This window comes from Panthera pardus, unplaced genomic scaffold (genome assembly GCF_024362965.1).
Source record: "Panthera pardus isolate Hobbes unplaced genomic scaffold, ASM2436296v1 HiC_scaffold_8, whole genome shotgun sequence".
Lineage (NCBI taxonomy): Eukaryota > Metazoa > Chordata > Mammalia > Carnivora > Felidae > Panthera > Panthera pardus.
This window is the reverse complement of record NW_026527013.1, coordinates 130,891,527-130,912,808: the sequence shown is the minus strand read 5'-3', so window position 1 is coordinate 130,912,808 and position 21,282 is coordinate 130,891,527. Positions and strand designations below refer to the sequence as shown.

General features: G+C 35.3%; 1 protein-coding gene across 3 annotated transcripts in view; it reads left to right on the top strand.

Moving 5' to 3' along the window:
* Positions 1–9,499, top strand: part of TMEM168 (transmembrane protein 168) — a 30,565-nt gene extending 21,066 nt beyond the window's left edge. For all 3 annotated transcript variants that reach the window (XM_019418079.2, XM_019418077.2, XM_019418078.2), the window contains exons 4-5: positions 1,262–1,536; positions 7,496–9,499. In XM_019418079.2, coding sequence (XP_019273624.1) covers positions 1,262–1,536; positions 7,496–8,043 — 823 coding nt within the window. In that variant the 3' untranslated portion in view covers positions 8,044–9,499. The remainder of the gene's footprint in view (positions 1–1,261; positions 1,537–7,495) is intronic.
* The last annotated feature ends 11,783 nt before the right edge of the window (positions 9,500–21,282 follow it).

Genomic DNA, 21,282 nt, shown 5'->3' with positions numbered 1-21,282 from the left:
TGCAAATTCTTGGGGCGCCTGGGTGGCTCAGTTGGTTGAGCTTCCGACTTCGGCTCAGGTCATGATCTCACGGTCTGTGAGTTCGAGCCCCGCGTCGGGCTCTGTGCTGACAGCTCAGAGCCTGGAGCCTGCTTCCGATTCTGTGTCTCCCTCTCTCTCTGCCCCTCCCCCGCTCATGCTCTGTCTCTCTCTGTCTCAAAAATAAACATTAAAAAAAAAATTGCAAATTCTTTGAGAAGTAAAAGAAATAGATTTAAAAGGGTCCCATAAAGAAGTGACAGCTCAGCAGAGAGAATATGTGGAAGTAGTAATTTGCACAGATTTTTATTCTAATTTTTGTTAATGTGTTGCTTATTCTTTTACTTTTTGATTGCTAAGTGTTACAAATACAAAATAAGAACAAAATGCCTTATTATTTTAATGAAAACTAGTGTTATTTGAATATTATTGATAATACCTGCAGCAAAATGTAAAGTTTTCAAAATTACTTAAATTCCTTTTCTGGATGGGAGTGATGATTTTTTTTTTTCCACTTCAATATTGATATTATTTTGATTCTTGTAGCCTTAAGACTTGGTTTATCATCTTTACTAGAGTACCATTTTATGTTTGTTCTAGGATCAGATCTGTCTTTAGTTAGTGTTCAGTAGTATAAGGCAATGGACCGAAATTTTAATAATTGTTTTAAAATGCCATTTACTAACAGATACTTTCTTCTGTCATTCATGTTCCTTAAGTTAGTAGAACTTGAATGCATTTTATAAAGACTGTGTCTTTTTTCAATATAGAAATAAAAAACATATTGCTTCCTTACTTTGTTAAAATTTTTTTCTCAAGGAAAAAAGTTCTTTCGTTATAGTTCCCATGTGGGTGTTCTTAAAACACAGGGTAAAATCAATATAATCTTACTTTTAGAAAGTCTTATTCAATTATCAGTCATTTGGGAAAAGGATATGACTATAGAACAAAGAATAGTATTGTCAACATTTGGATATCTTTTCCTAGCTTTCAGTTTGGTGATTATTTTAATCGTTAAAAATGTAACTTTTAGAAACTAGCCTTTGATGTTCAAGCTTAATTCTTAGCACTGTAGGAACTTTAGAAAAGATGATAACTAAACGGCACGATTTTTAAAAATCGTGCCGTTTAGTTATCAGCAACTATTACGATTCTTAATTATAAATGAAGAATAAGAATGTAATATAGAATGAACATTCTTTAAACACCAAAATCATCTTTTTTTTTTTTTTTTTTCCTTCAGTCCTGATGGTCAGCCAACACTTCTTCCACCAGAACATGTACAGGAGTTAAATTTGAGGTCTACTGGCATGCTCAATGCTATCCAAAGATTTTTTGCATATCATATGATTGAGACCTATGGATGTGACTATTCCACAAGTGGACTGTCCTTTGATACTCTTCATTCCAAACTGAAAGCTTTCCTTGAACTTCGGACTGTGGATGGACCTAGACATGATACATATGTTTTGTATTACAGTGGGCATACCCACAGCACAGGAGAGTGGGCTCTTGCAGGTAAATGCACCTCTGGCAATTTCACTTTTAGGAAGATAGACCTATTTGTGGAAATATACCCTTCACACTCAAACATTAAATTTCCAAAATTCTTCATTTTCTACTTCACAGTTTACTAAGTATACATAGAACTTTTTTTTTCTTTAGCATACCTGTTTAGCATAATATTAATAATCTCTATAAAGGTTTTGAGAATTATGTCTTGTATTGATTAGGAGAAAAAAGATCTGCTTAATCTGAGACTTATTGTCAGTTTCCCTTTAACGTATTTTCAGAATTATTAAATACAGTTACATTTTTCAGAAGCTGATTAACTTGACTAGTAGTTCTAAGTCTTTAAATGTTATGGAAATTGATTTCCAAGTCTTTAAATGTTAGTTCTGCACACATCCAGTTTTGTTTATGTTAGAAAGCTCACCAGGATTTTAAATAACAGGCTATGTGATATGGTGGGAGTAGCACTTAGGTCAGGAGACCTTGGTTCTGGCCCTGATTTTGCCACAACAGTGTTATTTTTGACAAGTTACCTAACTTCCCTCAGTTTCAGTTTTCACATCTGTAAAATGAGGGAGTAATCCTAAATCTCCCTGCCAAGGGTAAAATGAGATCTATTTTATATGTAAATTTGTTCATTGGGCTTTCTAACTAGATTAGAGAGCATGTAAGTCATGGGCTTTGTTTTATGAATTATTTGCACCTAGCACAGATCCTTGCATGTACTAGGGATCCTTAAGTAACTGATAGATGGATGAAATCATTGAATCAATCATGAAAAAGAGTAATTTTCTTATTTTATGTTAGAAATAGTTCTTCTAGAACTTAATTATATCCTGCTTTTTCTCATAAATATTATAGATGTTTTATACTAAGAACATGTACAAATAGGAAAATAGTGGGGCGCCTGGGTGGCTCAGTTGGTTGGGTGTCCAACTTCGGCTCAGGTCACGATCTCACTGCTCGTGAGTTCGAGCCCCGCGTTGGGCTCTGTGCTGACAGCTTGGAACCTGGAGCTTGCTTTGGCTTCTGTGTCTCCCTCTCTCTCTCTGCTCCTCCCCTGCTCGTTCTCTCTCTCTCTCTCTCTCTCTCTCACTCTCTCAAAAACAAACAGCAAAAAAAATTTTTTTAAAAATAAAGTAGTAAAATAGACCTAACATAAGTAGAAACTGATGTTCAGATGCAGGACTTACATAAACAAGTATTGTGGAAGGACAAAGGCAGAGCTCCCAACACAACTCCAGAAGAAAGGGAACAAACTCAAGGTTTAAAATAGAGCTGATTTTGGGGCGCCTGGGTGGCGCAGTCGGTTAAGCGTCCGACTTCAGCCAGGTCACGATCTCACGGTCCGTGAGTTCGAGCCCCGCGTCAGGCTCTGGGCTGATGGCTCAGAGCCTGGAGCCTGTTTCCGATTCTGTGTCTCCCTCTCTCTCTGTCCCTCCCCCGTTCATGCTGTGTCTCTCTCTGTCCCACAAATAAATAAAAAAAAAAAAAAAAAAAAAAAAAAAAAATAGAGCTGATTTTAAACCATCATGGTCTTACTAATTTCATGCCAGATTTATAACCAGGGTTTTATCATAAAAGTATTGTTGTAATTTTTAGTTTTACAAGTAAATATTTAATAACTTAATGGCTGTCTAGGAGTAAAGGCAAAATTTATTGGGCACATTTGAAGCATAGTTACTATGCTTGGTACTTGATATACGTTAGATTTAATCTTTACTTGAAATACTTTGAGGTAAGTACTGTCACCTCTGTCACTTCGTTTTTCAAAGAATAAAATGAAAGCTTAAAGTTGTTACCTATCTCTGGTCATACAACTGGTAAGTGAAGGCACTGTGATTCAAATCCAGACCTGCTTTGCCCATAAAATATGTTTTTCCCCATTGTACCATGTGCTGCCAGAGACAAAAACCATTAAGGTAGAGAAATTGCATGTTTTGGTTAAGTACGTATTTTTGTTAGCATCGTTCATCCATTTTTGAAATACTGTAGAAGAGGGTAGTCAACATCAAAGTTAGTTGAATATAGTTTGTGCAGTATTTTACTTGACCTTTTAACTTTTTAGAACTCAATGTAGAAAACCCCTTTTTAACCTTTATGACTATTTTAATTCTAGGGAAAGTATAGCATTCTGTGTACTTTCCTTAGAGCACAGGAGAAAAAGTTCTATTCAATTCAAAAATCTTGACAGAAATAGAATTTCAGAGTTAAAACTACAGATTGATTATTGAAAACTTATTGCAAGGCTTATAATAATAAACTCTTCCCAAATCAAATGAGGAAAAAGGCATAATTTTGGTGGTCATGCATGTATCCTTAGTTATTTTTAAGTATTTTAAAAAAGTAATATAAAAAGTAAGCTTGTATGTGTACATAAAGGATTTATTAGTAAAAACATTTTTCAGAAAGTTTCTATTTTTCCTCTTAAATCTTTTAAAATTTATTTCAAGTATCTTTTATTTTTTAATTTTTTTTGATGTTTATTTTTGAGAGAGAGAGAGAGACAGAGACAGAGCAGTCGCGGGGGAGGGGCAGAGAGAGAGGGAGATACAGAACCCAAAGCAGGCTCCAGGCCCTGAGCTGTCAGCACAGAGCCTGACGTGGGGCTTGAACTCATGGACCACGAGATCATGACTTGAGCTAAAGTCGGATTTCAACTGACTAAACCACCCAGGTGCCCCTCAAGTATCTTTTAAAAGATGTCTTTAGAAATAAATTCTAGATGTTCAGTTCACTATTTATATCAGCTTTTTCTTTTCATAGAAAAAATTATAGACATCAAGATAAATAACATAGTCATCAGTGTTCTTAAATTCATTATGAGTTAGCAATAATTTATGAAGACTTAAAAACTCTATGGTATGGCTTTATTTTAGTTAAATGTCTAGCAGTTACATTCTGGAATGGTATCTTTATAATATTTTTTAAATTATGTCACCAGTAAGTTAACCATTATAGAATTCCTTTCTTAGCCAAGATTTATTCTTGTATGTGTAACTTTCTTTGTTGGAGACATTATTGTAAAAAGTGGAAAAACACAATGGAGAAAGCACCACTTAAGATGGCTTTGCCTTCTCCAAGAGGGGTAGGTGTAGGTTCGTCCCTAATTCGGCAACTTTATACTCTCTCAGCTTGAGGCACCAAGCCCATAGGTAACCAGGTCGAACCAGGGGCAGAGGCAGAGCCTTCCTTTCAGTCAGTTCCTGCCCTGGGCTGCCAGAGACATAGCACTCAAAAGCAGATAGTACTCAAAAATAGTACTGAGCACCCCTGCTCTGAGGAAAATGCTTTAATCCATTCCACCCCACGTGACAAAGAACTTTAAGCCCTGAGAATTTATTAATAGTTGTCTTTCTAAAAACCTGTAAAATAGGAAACATCATGACTGGATTTTACCTGAGTTAGCAAGTTAAGAGCAGGTCCAGAACTAAATACCATTCTGAAAAAGAAAATTTGTGTTTGCCCTTATATCACATACCTTTACTCAAAGTGCTTCTTAGAATATGTAGTCTTCTTACATTTATGGGGTTTCATAATATGAACCTGATATTTTTGCCTCTTTGTTTGAGGGTAAAAAACAATTAATATAATGACCAGAGAGAAATAAATGGAAAAAAAAAAGTAGGTAATCTGTAAAGCAGTTTATCACCGATAAATAAAGTCTTTAAAAAAACAGTCTCAATTACTTTAACCGCATTAGATGGTTGTTAGCTGAGATAAATGTAAGTACTTTGCATCTGGGCCAAAAGCCAAATGCAACATAGATCCTATTTACAGGAGAGAGTAGAGCAAAAACAAAACAGAAGAGAAATATTCATTGAAAAGGCTTTAATGCTCCTTTAAATCTCTTATTGATATCTAAAGAGCATGTATATAAGAGAATTAGTGTAGAATGTGCATTTTAGAATATTTATTGAAATAGTTGTAGAAGGCAAGTTAGACAATGATGTTTTGTGGCAGATGGAATTTGTATAATAGCTCTTGTAATCTGTATCATTCCCTGATCTCTAGAGAAATTGAATAGAACTGGCAATAATGAAAAGTTAGTATTTCACCATATAATAAAAGGTATCTTCTGGAGCTCTCTGTGAAATAACACATTAGTAATATGTGGAGGGCATATATTGAAATAGTGCCTCTGAAATGATAAGCAGGAGTAGGATATCAATTCATGAAACAGCTTTTTCATTGTCAGAAGTCTAAGATACAGCAGGCTGAAAAGAAGAGTATTAATGATACATAAAGAATTTGTGCCCTGCGTCGGGCTCTGGGCTGATGGCTCAGAGCCTGGAGCCTGCTTCCAATTCTGTGTCTCCCTCTCTCTCTGCCCCTCCCCTGTTCATGCTCTGTCTCTCTCTGTCTCAAAAATAAATAAACGTTAAAAAAAAAATTAAAAAAAAAAAAAAAAGAATTTGTTATGCCCTGGCTTCAGAGGTCATATTACTCATGGAGTCCAAATTCTAAAGGATTCCCGCTCTCTCCAGTGTTGTCGTTTTGTTAGTTTAGCAAAGAGGATGGTTGCTCTAGGTAGAAATACGTATCTGAGGTTGTTGGAGCTTGTGCTAGTAAATTATACCACGTTAACATTTTTTTCTAATCATAAAAGTGACATATACGTAATGTGAAAATTGTGGAAAATACAGGAAAGTGTAACAAAAACCACCTAAAATCCAAACACCCAGCAATAACCACTGCAGCTATTTTTGTAGATAGACTTCCATGTCATGCTTTTTCTCCTAGTATCATATTTTCTCATTATTAAAATGTTTCTATAAATACCATTTTATTATAAAACTCCCTCAGACTTTATTTTCATTCCCCTGGTTGTTTCAGATTTTACACTGTCTTAGCAGTGAGAGGAAGATCTTTATAAGTAATTTTTGTCCCCCTTTCTGCCCTTTCCTTAGGATAAATTCCTGGAATTTGAATGATTGTATTAATATTAATGTACCATTGAGACAGAGCCAGGAGTAGGGTGAGTGAGGATGGCAATTGCCTAGGGCACAAAACTTTAAGAAGATGCCAAAAATTAAATAGTCAAGATAGATAGTGTTTTAGAGCAATCTATCTAAAAATCAAAATTAACAAAAAAACCTATGTATAATGAACCAAATGTAAAAACTACTAGCTGTAAGGCAAATTTGCTTAGACCTTTCTGGGTATGTACACATATATATTTAAATCCTGTGTTGTTTTTCAGGTATAAAATGAATTTAAAAATCCATTCTAAACACACTCTTGGTACAGGTAGGAAAAGCGTTTCTTTTTCCTTAGGTAGGTGCCTACATACGCAGCAAGGTAACATTAATTTATCAGTGATGTAGAACAAGGGTCGACAGACTTTTTCTGTAAAGGGCCAGGTGTTTTTGGCTTAGTAGGTCCCAAGGTCCCTATTGTAACTGCTCAGCTCAGGCATTATAGAGCAAAAGCAGCCATAGACAGAATGTAAATGAATGTTATTTATGGAAATAATAATATGAAATTTAAGTCTCCTATGATTTGCACTGTCACAAACTTTTGTCTTTTGATTTTTAACCATGTAAAAATGTAAAATCCATTCTTAGCTCTCAGGCCATACACACACAGGTGGCATACTGAATTCGCCCAGGAGCCATAATTTGCTGCCCCTGATGTAGAAGATTAGTTTTTAATTCTTATCACTAAATATTAATTTTATCACTAAATTTTAATTTTTTCACTAAATTGAACCTTAGAAAACAATTTTCTTAATTATAACATATCCCTTCTTTTAATGTAATAAGGATTTTTTTTTTTTACCTGAAGTTGAAAGGTAAAACTTCTTTTTTTTTAAAAAAAGAAAAACTCCTCTAAAAGATACTTTAAAAGGAAGTTCCATCTATTTTTTTTTTTGCCTACATATTTAATTTCAAGAACTTAAAAAAAATATACCAAGAGGAGCCTTCAGAAATTATTATTCTGTTGAATTTTCTTTTGTTCACAGGTGGAGACATACTGCGCCTCGACACACTTTTAGAATGGTGGAGAGAAAAGAACGGTTCCTTCTGTTCTCGCCTCATTATCGTGTTAGACAGTGAGAATCCAACCCCTTGGGTGAAAGAAGTGAGAAAAATCAACGATCAGTACATTGCAGTCCAAGGAGCCGAGATGACAAAGACCATCGATATTGAAGAAGCTGACCCACCACAGCTGGGCGACTTCACAAAAGACTGGGTAGAATATAACTGCAACCCCAGTAATAACATCTGCTGGACCGAAAAGGGACGCACTGTGAAAGCGGTGTATGGTGTGTCAAAACGGTGGAGTGACTACACTCTGCACCTGCCAACGGGCAGTGACGTGGCCAAGCACTGGATGTTACACTTCCCTCGTATCACGTATCCACTAGTGCATTTGGCCAACTGGTTGTGTGGTCTGAACCTGTTTTGGATCTGCAAAACTTGTTTTCGGTGTTTGAAAAGATTAAAAATGAGTTGGTTTCTTCCTACTGTGCTGGACACAGGACAAGGCTTCAAACTTGTCAAATCTTAATCTGGAACCCAACGTGGAATATTACTGAGAGTTCATACTACCGGTCATCACTAACTTGCCATTTTTTGTATATTATTTTTTTATTTGTGAAAAATATCTTGCTACTTCTGTAGCTTGTTTCACTTTGTCTTTTCTCAAGTAATTATGGTGTATGTAAGATGTTGGGAATAAGCATTTTATCCTAAAGTATGTAAGGAGTCATAAATGCCGATGCTGTGTACATGCATAAGAGATGTTAAAAATAACAATGCACTTTGAGGAATGTTTGCATATGCCTCCGATTAGAAAGAAAACACTTGTCGATGCTCTGCAGTGGCCAGTGAAGAATTACTAATGCCTTATTTTCTAGGCATAGGTTAGAGAATGTAGACCAGTTTGTTTCCTGTTATAAGTAAACTTTGAATTTGCTTACAAAAGATTATTTTTTTGTGAACAGTAGGCTTGGGTCCAAGACCATTTAAGAATTACAAGCTCTTAAAAAAGAATAAAGGAAGAAACGAGTGCACAAATGTACTTAGGGTCTACCACATTCAGATGTCTTGCTTGTGGCCTCTTACCAGTTTAGCAGTGAAGCCCAGATCACTGTTTAAGATCAAAACATTCTTCATGTAGGTAACTGTAAGAAGCTAGATGCCTACAAATTGCTCCTTCCTGCACTACCGTGGGGGCTCCGAAAGCACTGGCAATTTTAAGAGTTTTTCTCAGGGTAACAGTGTTTTAATGAACAATGTTTCCAGCTACAAATTTCCTCCAAATAAATTGTCTTCCCTTTCAAAAAGTAAACATTTAAAAGAAATTTAGCAGTTTCTCACTGATTTAGGCTATTTTCATTCTTCAGAATGATTCTGATCTCTGTGGAGATCATTTAATGCTATGTCATGAAAAATTGTTTTTCAAATCTTCCATTAGTGATGACATTTTTTCCTACTGAAAGTCAAAGGATTGGAAACAGGTCATTTTTTTTTCTTGTATACATGTAATGTATTATGTTAAAAAAAAGTGTTCATGTTGGCAATTTTAGTTATGCATAATGGTGTGGTCGTAATTTTTAAAACTTAATTCAGTGTTTTGTCTGATTAAAGCAGGCACTGATCAGGGTATCCCCTAAGAGGTAATTTACCTCCTATTCCCTTCCAAAAATTCTTACATTCTAAATTTTCATATCTGAGAAATAACAAGAGGGGAGTGGAATTAAATTAGGGGATAATCTAATCTTTGTTGTTTTAAGTAGTGTGACTTCTCACCATTGAAGCCATTTTTCCAGCCTCAGAGAGGGGAAATAATGCCTCTACCATTTTCTACCTGGTGACTTGAAAATTGAAGTTTTTGTTAGGTAGAAGTCACTTAGTGTCAGGGAACTCGTATACCACTATCTATGCAGCATTGTTACAGTCCGATTATTTCTGTGTTTAAAATAAGACTTTCCTAATGCTTTCAATAAAATATTAAAAATTAATTTTTCATGTAATGTGCAAAAACAGTTACTGAATGATTTTAATATATCAAAAGTGATAGTCATAAAAAATACCCATATATTAGAGTTCATGGTTGGTAGCAGGTTGATTTGAAGTTTTCCAATATTTGGTTATGTATTTGTATCAACATCCAAATGAAATAGTACAGCAGAAAAGACACGAATTAAAATTATGAGCTTATAGCTACAAAACAGTTAAATTAACGTTAAATAGAATCTTTTAAATTTCCAGGCCAATATTAAGCAAATTAACTTTAATTAAAGCTGTCTCTTTACTCTGAGAAAGCCAGATATAAAGGTATATATTCTGCATTCTTTATAACATAATCTCAAGATGGTACTAAAAATCAGATTCAAAAGGTAGCCTACAGATGACTTTACAGCCACAAAGATAATATTTTGATAGATAATTCTCTGTGACGAAAAAAGTTCTGAGCTAGAAATGTGACTTGAGCCAATTTGTTAACCACAAAGTTACAGAATATCCACTTTGATGAATTCTTCTCCTCAAACAAAAAACTATAAAATGACAAGAGGTAACATCCTAAATGAAAGCCACCATTTTAGAACATCAAAGTAACTGACAGTATGGAGAAAGTATTTATAGGAGGGATAGATTGATTGGTTACTTTAACCCAAAGATTAAAAACTAGATCTGACAATTAATAAAGCCAATTTTCTTATGGCTTTCATTTTATATACCATATGTTTATGAAGAAGTTACTTGGAGTGGTAGGAATTATTTTAGAGCAAAACCATACCATCCCACTAAAAAACAGTTAACATGGAGATGTTTATCAACCTAACAATGACTCACTTTGTCTCCTTATATGATACATTGCTAAAACCACAAAAGCACTATCCCCTAAAAAATGTCTTTTAAAAAAGTGTATACTGTTCTGTGATGAATTAAGGAGTCAAGTTCTTCCTCTTCCTATAATTTTCAGTTACGCTATTGTTTCATTAAAAAATTTTCAGTTTGCTCTGACTAAACTCTTCTCTGAGATATTTGGATTTATCTTTGCATAGCTTTCTATCTTGCTCTTCTTAATAAATACAAAATTGTACAGAAGACCATTTTTATGACCATTGTTTTCATAAGTCTATTAAAAATTGCATTGCTGATTAAAATGCATTTATATTTAATGTGTTAGTGGGTAGATATTTTTAAAGTAAAATCTTCATTAGAATCTATTTGTAACTATACATTTTGTTTGTAAATTTTGGTCTAAATATATTTGCTGTTTTGGGTACTGTCTTTTTATATGTATTCTTTCACATTTAGAGCTTAGGCTCCTCCAAAGTCATGTTCTACATTACCTTTCCACAGGTAATGTGACAGTTAACTTTATGCCAGAAGAAAACGGTTTAAGAATGTGGTTAGGTATATTTCATAGAAAATGCTCAAAGGAGTTTGATATGTCAGTACCTTTGGGGCGCCTGGGTGGCTCAGTCGTTTGAGCGTCCAACTTCAGCTCAGGTCATGATCTCACAGCTCGTGAGTTTGAGCCCCACGTTGGGCTCTGTACTGAGGTCAGAGCCTGGAGCCTGCAGCCTGCTTTAGATTCTGTCTCCCTCTCTCTCTGCACCTAACCCACTAGCATTCTGTCTCTCTCTCAAAAATAAACATTGACAAATAAATAAAAGATATGTCAGTACTTTTGAACACCTCTATTGGAAACATACTAGATTATCCTCTCTTTTCAGGGAGAAGCTTATACATCTTGATATTTCTGGTACACAGTTAACCCAGAAGAGTGTCTTGCCCATAATTGGAGGTATTCAAGAAATATTTTTGAGCGAATTTAGAATCCTAAAGAGAAATTAGGGTAACTTGATTGTATATTACTTAAGGTTCTTTATGATTTTAAGTGGATATTTTATCCAGATCCTCATTAAGTTGATAATTACTAAAGACTATTACAGAATCAGTGAAAGGAAAACATCTCACATTTTCTAAAATATATTTTTTCTTACTAAATAAACTCCATGCCCAATATGGAGCTCAAACTCGTGACCCCCAAATCAAAAGTCCCATGCTGCACTGACTGAGCCAGCCAAGTGCCCCAAACATTTCACATTTTTAAAGAGTAGTAAGTGTCAAGATCAGAAAAGGAGAAACTCAGGTTTGAATGAAAACATAACTGATGTCATAAAAAGATGGCTTTTTGTTGGTTAATTTTTATTAGGATTTTTATACGATTAAGATTGAATCTTTGATATCCCATTAGAAACATATAGATGGTCAGAGACTTCTCACAAATGGAAATTATTGAAAGAAAGTCTGATGAACAAAGAAATTTGGCTCTGCTCATCAGTGACAATTAGACGATAAAGTCAGAAAAAAATGGCCTATAAACATAAACAGGTTCAGAACAAGCTAGGGAAACTACAAGTGTCTCAATTTTGGAGTATCTTCCCTATTCACTAGTTGCAATATATAGATACAAAGTATGAAACAAGTAGTAATTGCTATGAGCAACTATTTTATTGACAGTAATTTACATTTATGTGTATTAGGAAGTATTATTCTTAGACCAAAGTTGATTCAAAATTGAAAACGATAGGTTAATCACTATGTTTTTAAATATTAATACATAAAAACAATTTTGATTGATTAAAAAAAATCAAACTGAGGGGCCCCTAGGTAGCTCAGTCAGTTAAGCGTCCCAACTCTTGGTTTTGGCTCCGGTAATGATCTCATGGCTCGTGGGTTGGAGCCCAGGACGACTCTGCACTGATGGAATGGAGACTGGGATTCTCTCTGCCCTCTTTCCTAGCATGCTCGCTCACTCTCTCTCTCTCTCCCTCTTCCTCTCCCTCTCTCTCTCAAAACTAAACATTAAAAAAAATCAAAGTGACCAGTCATCTTATGTGATGACCTCTCGGCATTTTATAAGTAGGAACTTAATTAGAATAAAACAATTTTAGTAAACTTTTGTTATTGCTTTTGATCTTTACCTAAAAATATTGATCTATCCCAAATCGAAAGTTTTAGTAGTGTGCCAAGGGTAGGTGAAGAACATGGTATAACTTCCTAGACCTCAATGTTTACTACATGTGAAGTAAAAGTATTCTTATATTAAAACAAACCAGTGTGTTGATAAGCAAAATTTACGTTACTTTTTAGCATAAAACAGAAGACTTAAAAGTCTTCTTTTTAAAGAAGCAAAAATAATAAAGCACTTTTATTTTTGTAGCTGGCCATTTGTTCTTCCCACCACAGCACACTGAAGACTCTTCGAATATAATATTGGATGTTAATGACACTGTGTAGAGAATTTGTTTTAAGAAAAAAAATTCATCTTCTGGCTTAGAAATACCCACAGCACATGAATTTTCTCAAAACAGTGTTGTTTCTGTAGATTTGGAATTTCAGATGGATGCCATTTTAATACAATTTTATAATAGACATTTCTAGGTTCTTTGGAGTCTTTTTGTAAATTGATTCCTTCTACGTAAGTAGGTATTGGTAAAGAAAATGGGGGTAGGGTTTTAATTTGTGATCCACATGCACTTACATTAATACCCATTCTCCCCTATTTCTTTTTACATAATTAAAAGAAGTACTCCTCTTTTTCCCCAACACCTAACCTTCGGATTCCTTTCTTTTCTACATAAAGCAACTAATTCATCACTAACAATAACAATGACAATGACTGTCATCTGTTGAATTATTTTTATGTTTGAGGCACTGTGCAAAAGCACTTGTGTTTACAAGATTTCTTTAAGTCCTCACAACCACCTTTTATGATTGATATACTTTTATAAACGAGGAAAGTGATGCAATGAACCTAAGTAACTTACCCCAATGACACAATCATGGCTAAGAAATTGGGTCTCAGACTCAGCTTTGAGCCAGATTTTGTTCTGAGGATCCCCACATGCCAAGAAAAGGAAGGTTTTACTCTCAAGTATAAATATCCCAGACTTTCGAGAACTTTTTTTTAAATTTCAGTTAACATACAGTGTTATATTAGTTTCAAGTGCACAATATGATAATTCAACAGTCCCATACATGGCACCCTGTGCTCATCATGACAAGCGCCCTCCTTAATCCCTATCACCTACTGAACCACCCCCACCCTCATAACCATCAAATTGTTCTCTGTAATTAAGAGTCTGTTTCTTGTTTTGACTCTCTCCCCTCTGCCCTCCTCACCCCCCGCCTCTGTCTCTCATTTTTTTTCCCTTTGCTTGTTTTGTTTTTTAAATTCCGCATATGAGTGAAGTCATACGGTATTTGTCTTTCTCTGACTGACTTTGTTGAGTATTTTGTCAAGGGGCCAAACACCTGGCTACAAGCACGTAAGTATACCCAAGAAGGGCAGCTGGTCAATATAAAGACCTTTGATTATTAATTGCACTAATATCAGCCTCACTTTTTAGCCCCTTCCTTAATTTCTCAGCAATTTCTGATGCTGAAGTCTTTCTGGGGTTGACCCGGACTGATCAGAGTTCCTCCTCAGAAGTATTTTCTGTGGGGCTACTAGGCCACAGCTTGCTCCTCTCTGCCTCCCGGTTCACACTCTTCTATTACTCTTTGTCTTCTCAATGTGTACCGAAATCACTGGTCTGATGAAAGACCCTCCCTTTCTCTACATCTTGATGCTATCATGTTCCTTTACTATTAATTGTTCCTTTACTATTAATTTAATGGGAATTGGAGATGATATAAAGGCATGTGTTCACTATCTTGAACTTGAAGCGAATATAAATTTCACTTTCACTAAAACATGGTGAAATTGACTTCTGGTGAGGACATAAAATACAAAAGAACTCTGATCCACTGGAAACATGAGAAAAATTCCAGATAAAATAAACATACTCTTTATTGGAGCTATTGCAGAGTACTATATATAAGCAAGTCTAGATGAAATAAATCTTAAAGAGAGAGGAGTTCTTCATAAGTAAATACAGACTGAAGCCTTTTTTATACCTGGGGCAAATGACTGTCTGGGTGCTGGTGATTTAGAAGTGGAACTGCCATAGAAAAGACTTTGCAGAAAAGAGGAAACTGGCTGAACTTTTGATAACATTGTGGGCTGGTGAAATGGGCCTGAAAGGGCATTAAAAGCTTGACCCAACAAGCATGCCCCCTTACCCTGGAATTTTTCCAAGAAACTGGCAGTGGAGGAGGGCTCAGAAACAAAGAGAGTGTATGTAGCTTTGCACATGACACTTCATTGCCAGAGCTGGAACCACATTTGAATCCAAACTAAAACTGAAATACAACTCTCACTCCAGTTCAAACATTAAAATGATCAAGTTGCTCAGTCTCTTGACAGAGAAAACAGATAAGGCAGCTAGGGATTGGGCTTAACTGAAGGTGATCTCAGTCTAATTAAAGCTGCAGCCAAGCTCTAGCTCAACTGAACTTGTGGAGAATTCTGAAGGATAAGTTCCTCACCCTAATCACCAGTGAATGAAAGGCATGCACTCCCTCAACGAACACGAATTAACACTTTACTCTCCACTGTACTTTTATGGACAATACAGAATACATATTTAAAAATTATAAGACAGGAAGAGGGGAAGAATTGGATCCATTATCAAGAGTAAGCAATCAACAGGAAGTTCTAGCCACAGCAATCAGACAATAAAAAGGAATAAAAGGCATCCAAATTGGTAAGGAAGAAGTAAAAATTTTACTATTTGCAGATGGCATGATACCATATATAGAAAACCCTCAAGACTCCACCAAAAAACTACTAGAACTGATAAATGAATTCAGTAAGGCCACAGGATACAAAATCAATAGAAATCCATTGCATTTCTGTACACTAATAATGAAGTAGCAGAGAGAGAAATTAAGAAACCAGTCTTGGGGTATCTGAGTGGCTCAGTCAGTTGAGTGTCTGATTCTTGATTTCAGCTCAGGTCATGACCTCATGGTTTATGGGATTGAACCCCACATCAGGCTCTGTGCTGAAAGCACAGAGTCTGCTTGGGATTCTCTCTCTCCCTCTCTCTCTGCCCCTCCCCCACCCATGCGCATGCACATGTGCTCTCTCTCTCAAAACAAATAAACCTTAAAAAAAAACCAAAACAGTTTCATTTATAATTGCACCAAAATGAATACCAAAATGAATGTATTAAGGAATACACTTAACCAAAGAGGTGAAAGACCTGACAATTACAAAATGCTGATGAAAGAAATTGAAGATGATACAAATAAATGGAAAGATATTTCATGCACATGAATTGGGAGAACAACTATTGTTTAAATGTCCAAACTACCCAAAACAATCTACACATTTAATGTAATACCTGTCAAAATACTAACAGCATTGTTCACAGAACTAGAATAAATAATCCTAAAGTATGGAACCACAAAAGACTTCAAATAGTCAAAGTAATCCTTAAAAAGAACAACAACAAGGGTGCCTGGGTGGCTCAGTTGGTTGAGCGTCCAACTTCAGCTCAGGTCATGATCTCACAGTTTGTGAGTTCAAGCCCTGCATCAGGCTCTGTGCTAATAGCTCAGAGCCTGGAGTCTGCTTCAGATTCTGTGTCTCCTCCACTTTCTGCCTCTCCCATGCTCATGCTCTGTCTCTCTCTGACTCTCAATAATAAATGTAAAAAAAAAAAAATTTTAAAGAACAATAACAACAAAAAAGAGGGAAACAAACCATAAGAGTATCTTGATGATAGAGAAAAAACAGAGTTGCTGGAGGGGAGGTGGGTTGGGGAATGGGCTAGATGGGTGACGGGTATTAAGGAGGGCACTTGTTATGATGAGTACTGGGTGTTGTATATAAGTCATGAACCACTGAGTTCTACTCTTGAAACCAATATTGCCCTGTATGTTAACTAACTAGTATTTAAATAAAAATAGAAAAAAAATAACAAACTTAAAGTATCAAAATCCCAGATATAAAGATATACTACAAAGCTGTAGTAATCAAGACAGTATTGTACTGGCACAAAAATAGACACATTGATCAACAGCACAGGATAGGGAACCCAGAAATAAACCCACATTTATATGGTCAATTAATCTTTGCCAAAGCCTGAAAGAATATGCAATGGGAAAAAGACCCTGTCTTCAACAAATGATGTTGGGAAAACTGGAGAGCTACATGGAAAAGAATTAAACTGGGCCACTATCTTTCACCACACACAAAAATAAACTCGAAATGAATTAAAAACCTAAATGTGAGACTTGAAACCATAAAAATCCTAGAAAAGAGCACAAGCAGTAATTTCTCTGACATCAGCCAGAACAATTAATTTTCTTGATGTGTCTCCTAAGGCAAAGGGAACAAAAGCAAAAATAAACGATTGGGACTACATCAAAATAAGTTTCTGCACAGTACAAGATATGATCAACAAAACAAAAAGGCAACCTACTGAATGGGAAAAGATATTTGCAACTGACATATCCAATAAAGGGCTAGTATCCAAATTACATAAGGAACTTATACAACTCAACACCAAAATGACAAATAATCTAGTTAAAAATGGGCAGATGAATAGACAATTCTCCAAAGACAACATACGGATGGCCAACAGACACATAAAAAGATGCTCAACATTAGTTATCATCAAGGAAATGCAAATCAAAACCACACTGAGATATTACCTCATACCTATCAGAATGGTAAAATAAAAAACACAGGAAACAAGTATTGGAGAGGATGTGGAGAAAAAGGAACTCTCATGCACTATTGGTAGGAATCCAAACTGGAGCAGCCACTGTGGAAAACAGTATGGAGGTTTCTCAGAAAATTAAAAAGAGAACTACAATATGATCCACTAATTCCACTACTGGGTATTTACCTAAAGAATATGAAAACACTGCTTCAAAAAGATATATGTGCTCCAGGGTTTATAGCAGCATTATTTACAATAGGCAAATTATGGAAGCAACCTAAGTGTCCATTGATAGATGAATGGATAAAGAAGATGTTGTGTACACACACACACACACACACACACACACACACAGGAATATTATTCATCTACAAAAGGAATAAAATCTTGTTATTTGCAATAACATGGATGGATCTAGAGGGTATAATGCTAAGTAAAATACATCAATTTAAAATACCATATAATTTTACTCACATGAAATTTAAGAAACAGGACAAATGAGCAAAGAAAAAAAAAGACAAGAAAACAGACTCTTAACTATACAGAACCAACAGATGGTTACCAGAATAGGTGGATAGGGGAACTGGTGAAATAGGTATAGGAGATTAAGAATACACTCATCATGATGAGCACTGAGTGATGTATACAATTGTTGAATCACTATATTGTATGCCTGAAACTAATACAACACTGTGTATTAATCTTACTGGAATTAAAATAATAAAAAAATAGAAACAATAAAAGAAGGTAAATATTTTTTAAAAAGAGTACACAGTCAACAGACACTTGTAGGTTACTGGAAGACAAGAATGTTTTAAAAAATTAAAGTGTGTTGAGAAATTTATAGGGAATAATGGGTACAATAGGCAAAGAGGAAATTTCAGAACCAAATAGATATTCTAGGAGTGATAAATATATTAGAAACAAAAAAATACCTGGATTGCACTCATGGTGGGGTGGACAGTCCCTGGCATGGGATATCATAACATGTCAGAACCTCAAAAATGAGTGATCTGGCATGTGTTAAGAAGGATGCACCAGGGATAGGGGAGAGAGGATAATGGAGACAGGCTACACAGGAGAGATTTACCAAATATAAAAATTTATTAAGGATGATAGGAGCATATTTTTCTGTTGAAAAATGGAATTGCAAACATGGAAATGTGGAGAACTATAATAACCTTTAAGATCTTGGGTTGGAAGAGGAAGTAGTTGATAGAGAAATTAATAGAGATGTAAATATGTGTAAACATTTATATATGCATATTTTTCTACATATAATCCTTAGCTTTGTCTGTAAGAGAGCTTGAGATTACCAGTGCCCAAAAAGCAATGAATATACCTATATCCCATATTGTGGCTTCTGAATATTATTCTCCACTAAAAGAAACCAGGGCTCTTTGGAGAAATAACATTACTTCTTGTAACTTTTGCTGGAGTAGCAAAAGAACAAGATAAGCCTGGAATATCTGTTAGTTCCAGAAAGCAATCAATACTCAAAAAATAAGAGGTAGCTGTTAAAAAGGCACAAATGTCAGTTTAAGGTAACTCCCAATGGCCAGAGGTGGGACAGTTTGAACAATAGACAATGATAGTAACAGATTATATCCAAATGAGTAAAACAGGAAACTATGTGCCCATTCTGATATACATACATACATACATACATACATACATACATAAAAACTTTGATGAACAGGATAGTTATATTAAAACAAAGAGGCATAATAAAAAAAATTAATAGAGGAGATAGAATACTAAAAAAGAAACTGATTAATTCAAAAGAATGTAGGAAAGGAGAACAAAGAAACAAAGAACCAATAGGACAATAGAAAATAAATACCAAGATACCAGATTTAAAGTTAACATTATTGGAGCACCTTGGTGGTTCAGTCAGTTAAGCGACTGACTTGGGCTGAGGTCATGATCTCACAGTCTATGAGCTTGAGCGCCGCATCAGGCTCTGTGCTGAGAGCTCAAATCCTGGAGCCTGCTTCAGATTCTGTATCTTCCTCTCTCTCTGCCCCTCCCCCATTCACACTCTGTCTCTCTCTCAAAAATAAATAAACATTAAAAAAAATTATAAAGTTAACATTATTGATAATTATACTAAATGTAAATGGACTAATTTCTTCAATTAAAAGTGAGAGACTGTCAAACTAAATCAATTTCTCAGCCTCACCTCTATTGACATTTTGGACCACATAATTCTTTGTAATGCACCATGTGCATTACAGGATGTTTGATAGCATCCCTAACTTCTACCCACTAGGTGCGAGTATCATCACCCCTTTCCCTTCAGTTATGACAAAAAACAAAATTGTCTCCAGATAGGTGTAAATTTGCCCTGGGGAACAAATTCTCTCCTGGTTGAGAACCACTTCACTAGATGAAAAACAAGATCCAACAATATGCTATTTACAAGAAATATATGTTAAATACAAAGATACTAATAGTTTTAAAGAAAAAGGATGGTGAAAAGATGCAAATATGAATCCTAAGAAAGCTGGTATGACTACATTCATATCAGCCAATTCAGAATTGAAATCAAAGAGCATTTTCAGAAATAGAGATATTTCAACATGATCAAAAGACCTACCTATCCAAAGGGCTTAAATGTGCATGCACCTAATAACAAAGTTTCAAAATATATGAAGCGTAAAATGACAGAGACAAACAAAAAGACAGATCATAATCCTATTTGGAGATTTAAACACTGCTCTCTCAGTAATTGCTAGAATAACTAGAGGAAAATCACTAAGGTTACAGAAAATTTGAACAACACTTTTAAAAAATTTGACTTAAATGCTATTTTCAGAATAGTACACCCAATAACTGCAGAGTATACATTTTTTTTCAAGTGCACCCAGAATATTCACCAAGATAGACCATATGCTGGACCAAAACACAAGTCTCATTAAAATGCAATGACTGCAGTCAAAATATTTTCTATGACCATAACAGAAATAAATTAAAAGTCAATTATAAAAAGCCATCTAGAAAAATCCCCCAATACTATAAAGTAACATACTTTTCAGTAACTCCTGGGTCAAAGTCACAAGGGAAATTTAAAAATGTTTTTATTATATGTCAAACTTCTTTAAAATACTTTGTTTTTTATACCCCTGCTTCGCTGGTACTTTAAACAAATTCTAGAGTAAAGCCAGCGTTGAGGCAATATTATTTACATTGTCCAAACACAAAATATAGAAATTTATTTTTTACAGGTCAAATGATATCTGGAAAGAGTTTGTCAGTTAATATATGTGGTAAAGGCATATTTTAGGTAACAACCAAACCACAGAACTTTCTCCAAGGATATAGAATATATATAAGAAACTTGAAAACACTTTTCAAATCCACGGTTCCTGGGATCCCTCTTGTAGAGAATTATAGAACCATGAAGGATAAAACCTCTACCACATGAGTGAACTCAGACCTTCCTCACATAGAGCCATTCTCCCTATCTCTTGAAAGAAGACAATGTTTCAACAGAATACCTGGGCCGACTTTAGAAAATGATTCTTCCCCTTGCATACAGTTACCACCAAGAGATACAGTTTAGCTTATTCTGGAACTTAAATTTAGACATTCCTACCATAGGAATGACAGCTTTTTCCTGGCTGAGAAAAAAGGCTTTCAGGTAAGAATTTCAACAAAATCCATGATTGCTTTTGAAGCACTTGAACTACTTTGCCCCAGGTCTTTACATTTGACGCTTCTGGATAATGCATGAATGCAACCATTTAACTTTGGGGTCATAATTGCCAACACTTCCACTGGTCACACTTGCTACAGTAGATTAAAAAGCGATTTGGGGCGCCTGGGTGGCGCAGTCGGTTAAGCGTCCGACTTCAGCCAGGTCACGATCTTGCGGTCCGTGAGTTCGAGCCCCGCGTCAGGCTCTTGGCTGTTGGCTCGGAGCCTGGAGCCTGTTTCCGATTCTGTGTCTCCCTCTCTCTCTGCCCCTCCCCCGTTCATGCTCTGTCTCTCTCTGTCCCAAAAATAAATACAAAACGTTGAAAAAAAAAAAAAATTAAAAAAAAAAAAAAAAAAAAAAAGCGATTTTTCAGGTCCAATAGGCTTTCCATAGTCAAAAACAGGGGTACATTAAAACCATTCAATTGCTTTGCTTGCATTTTTGGGCATACTTTAATTTTTTTTAGTGT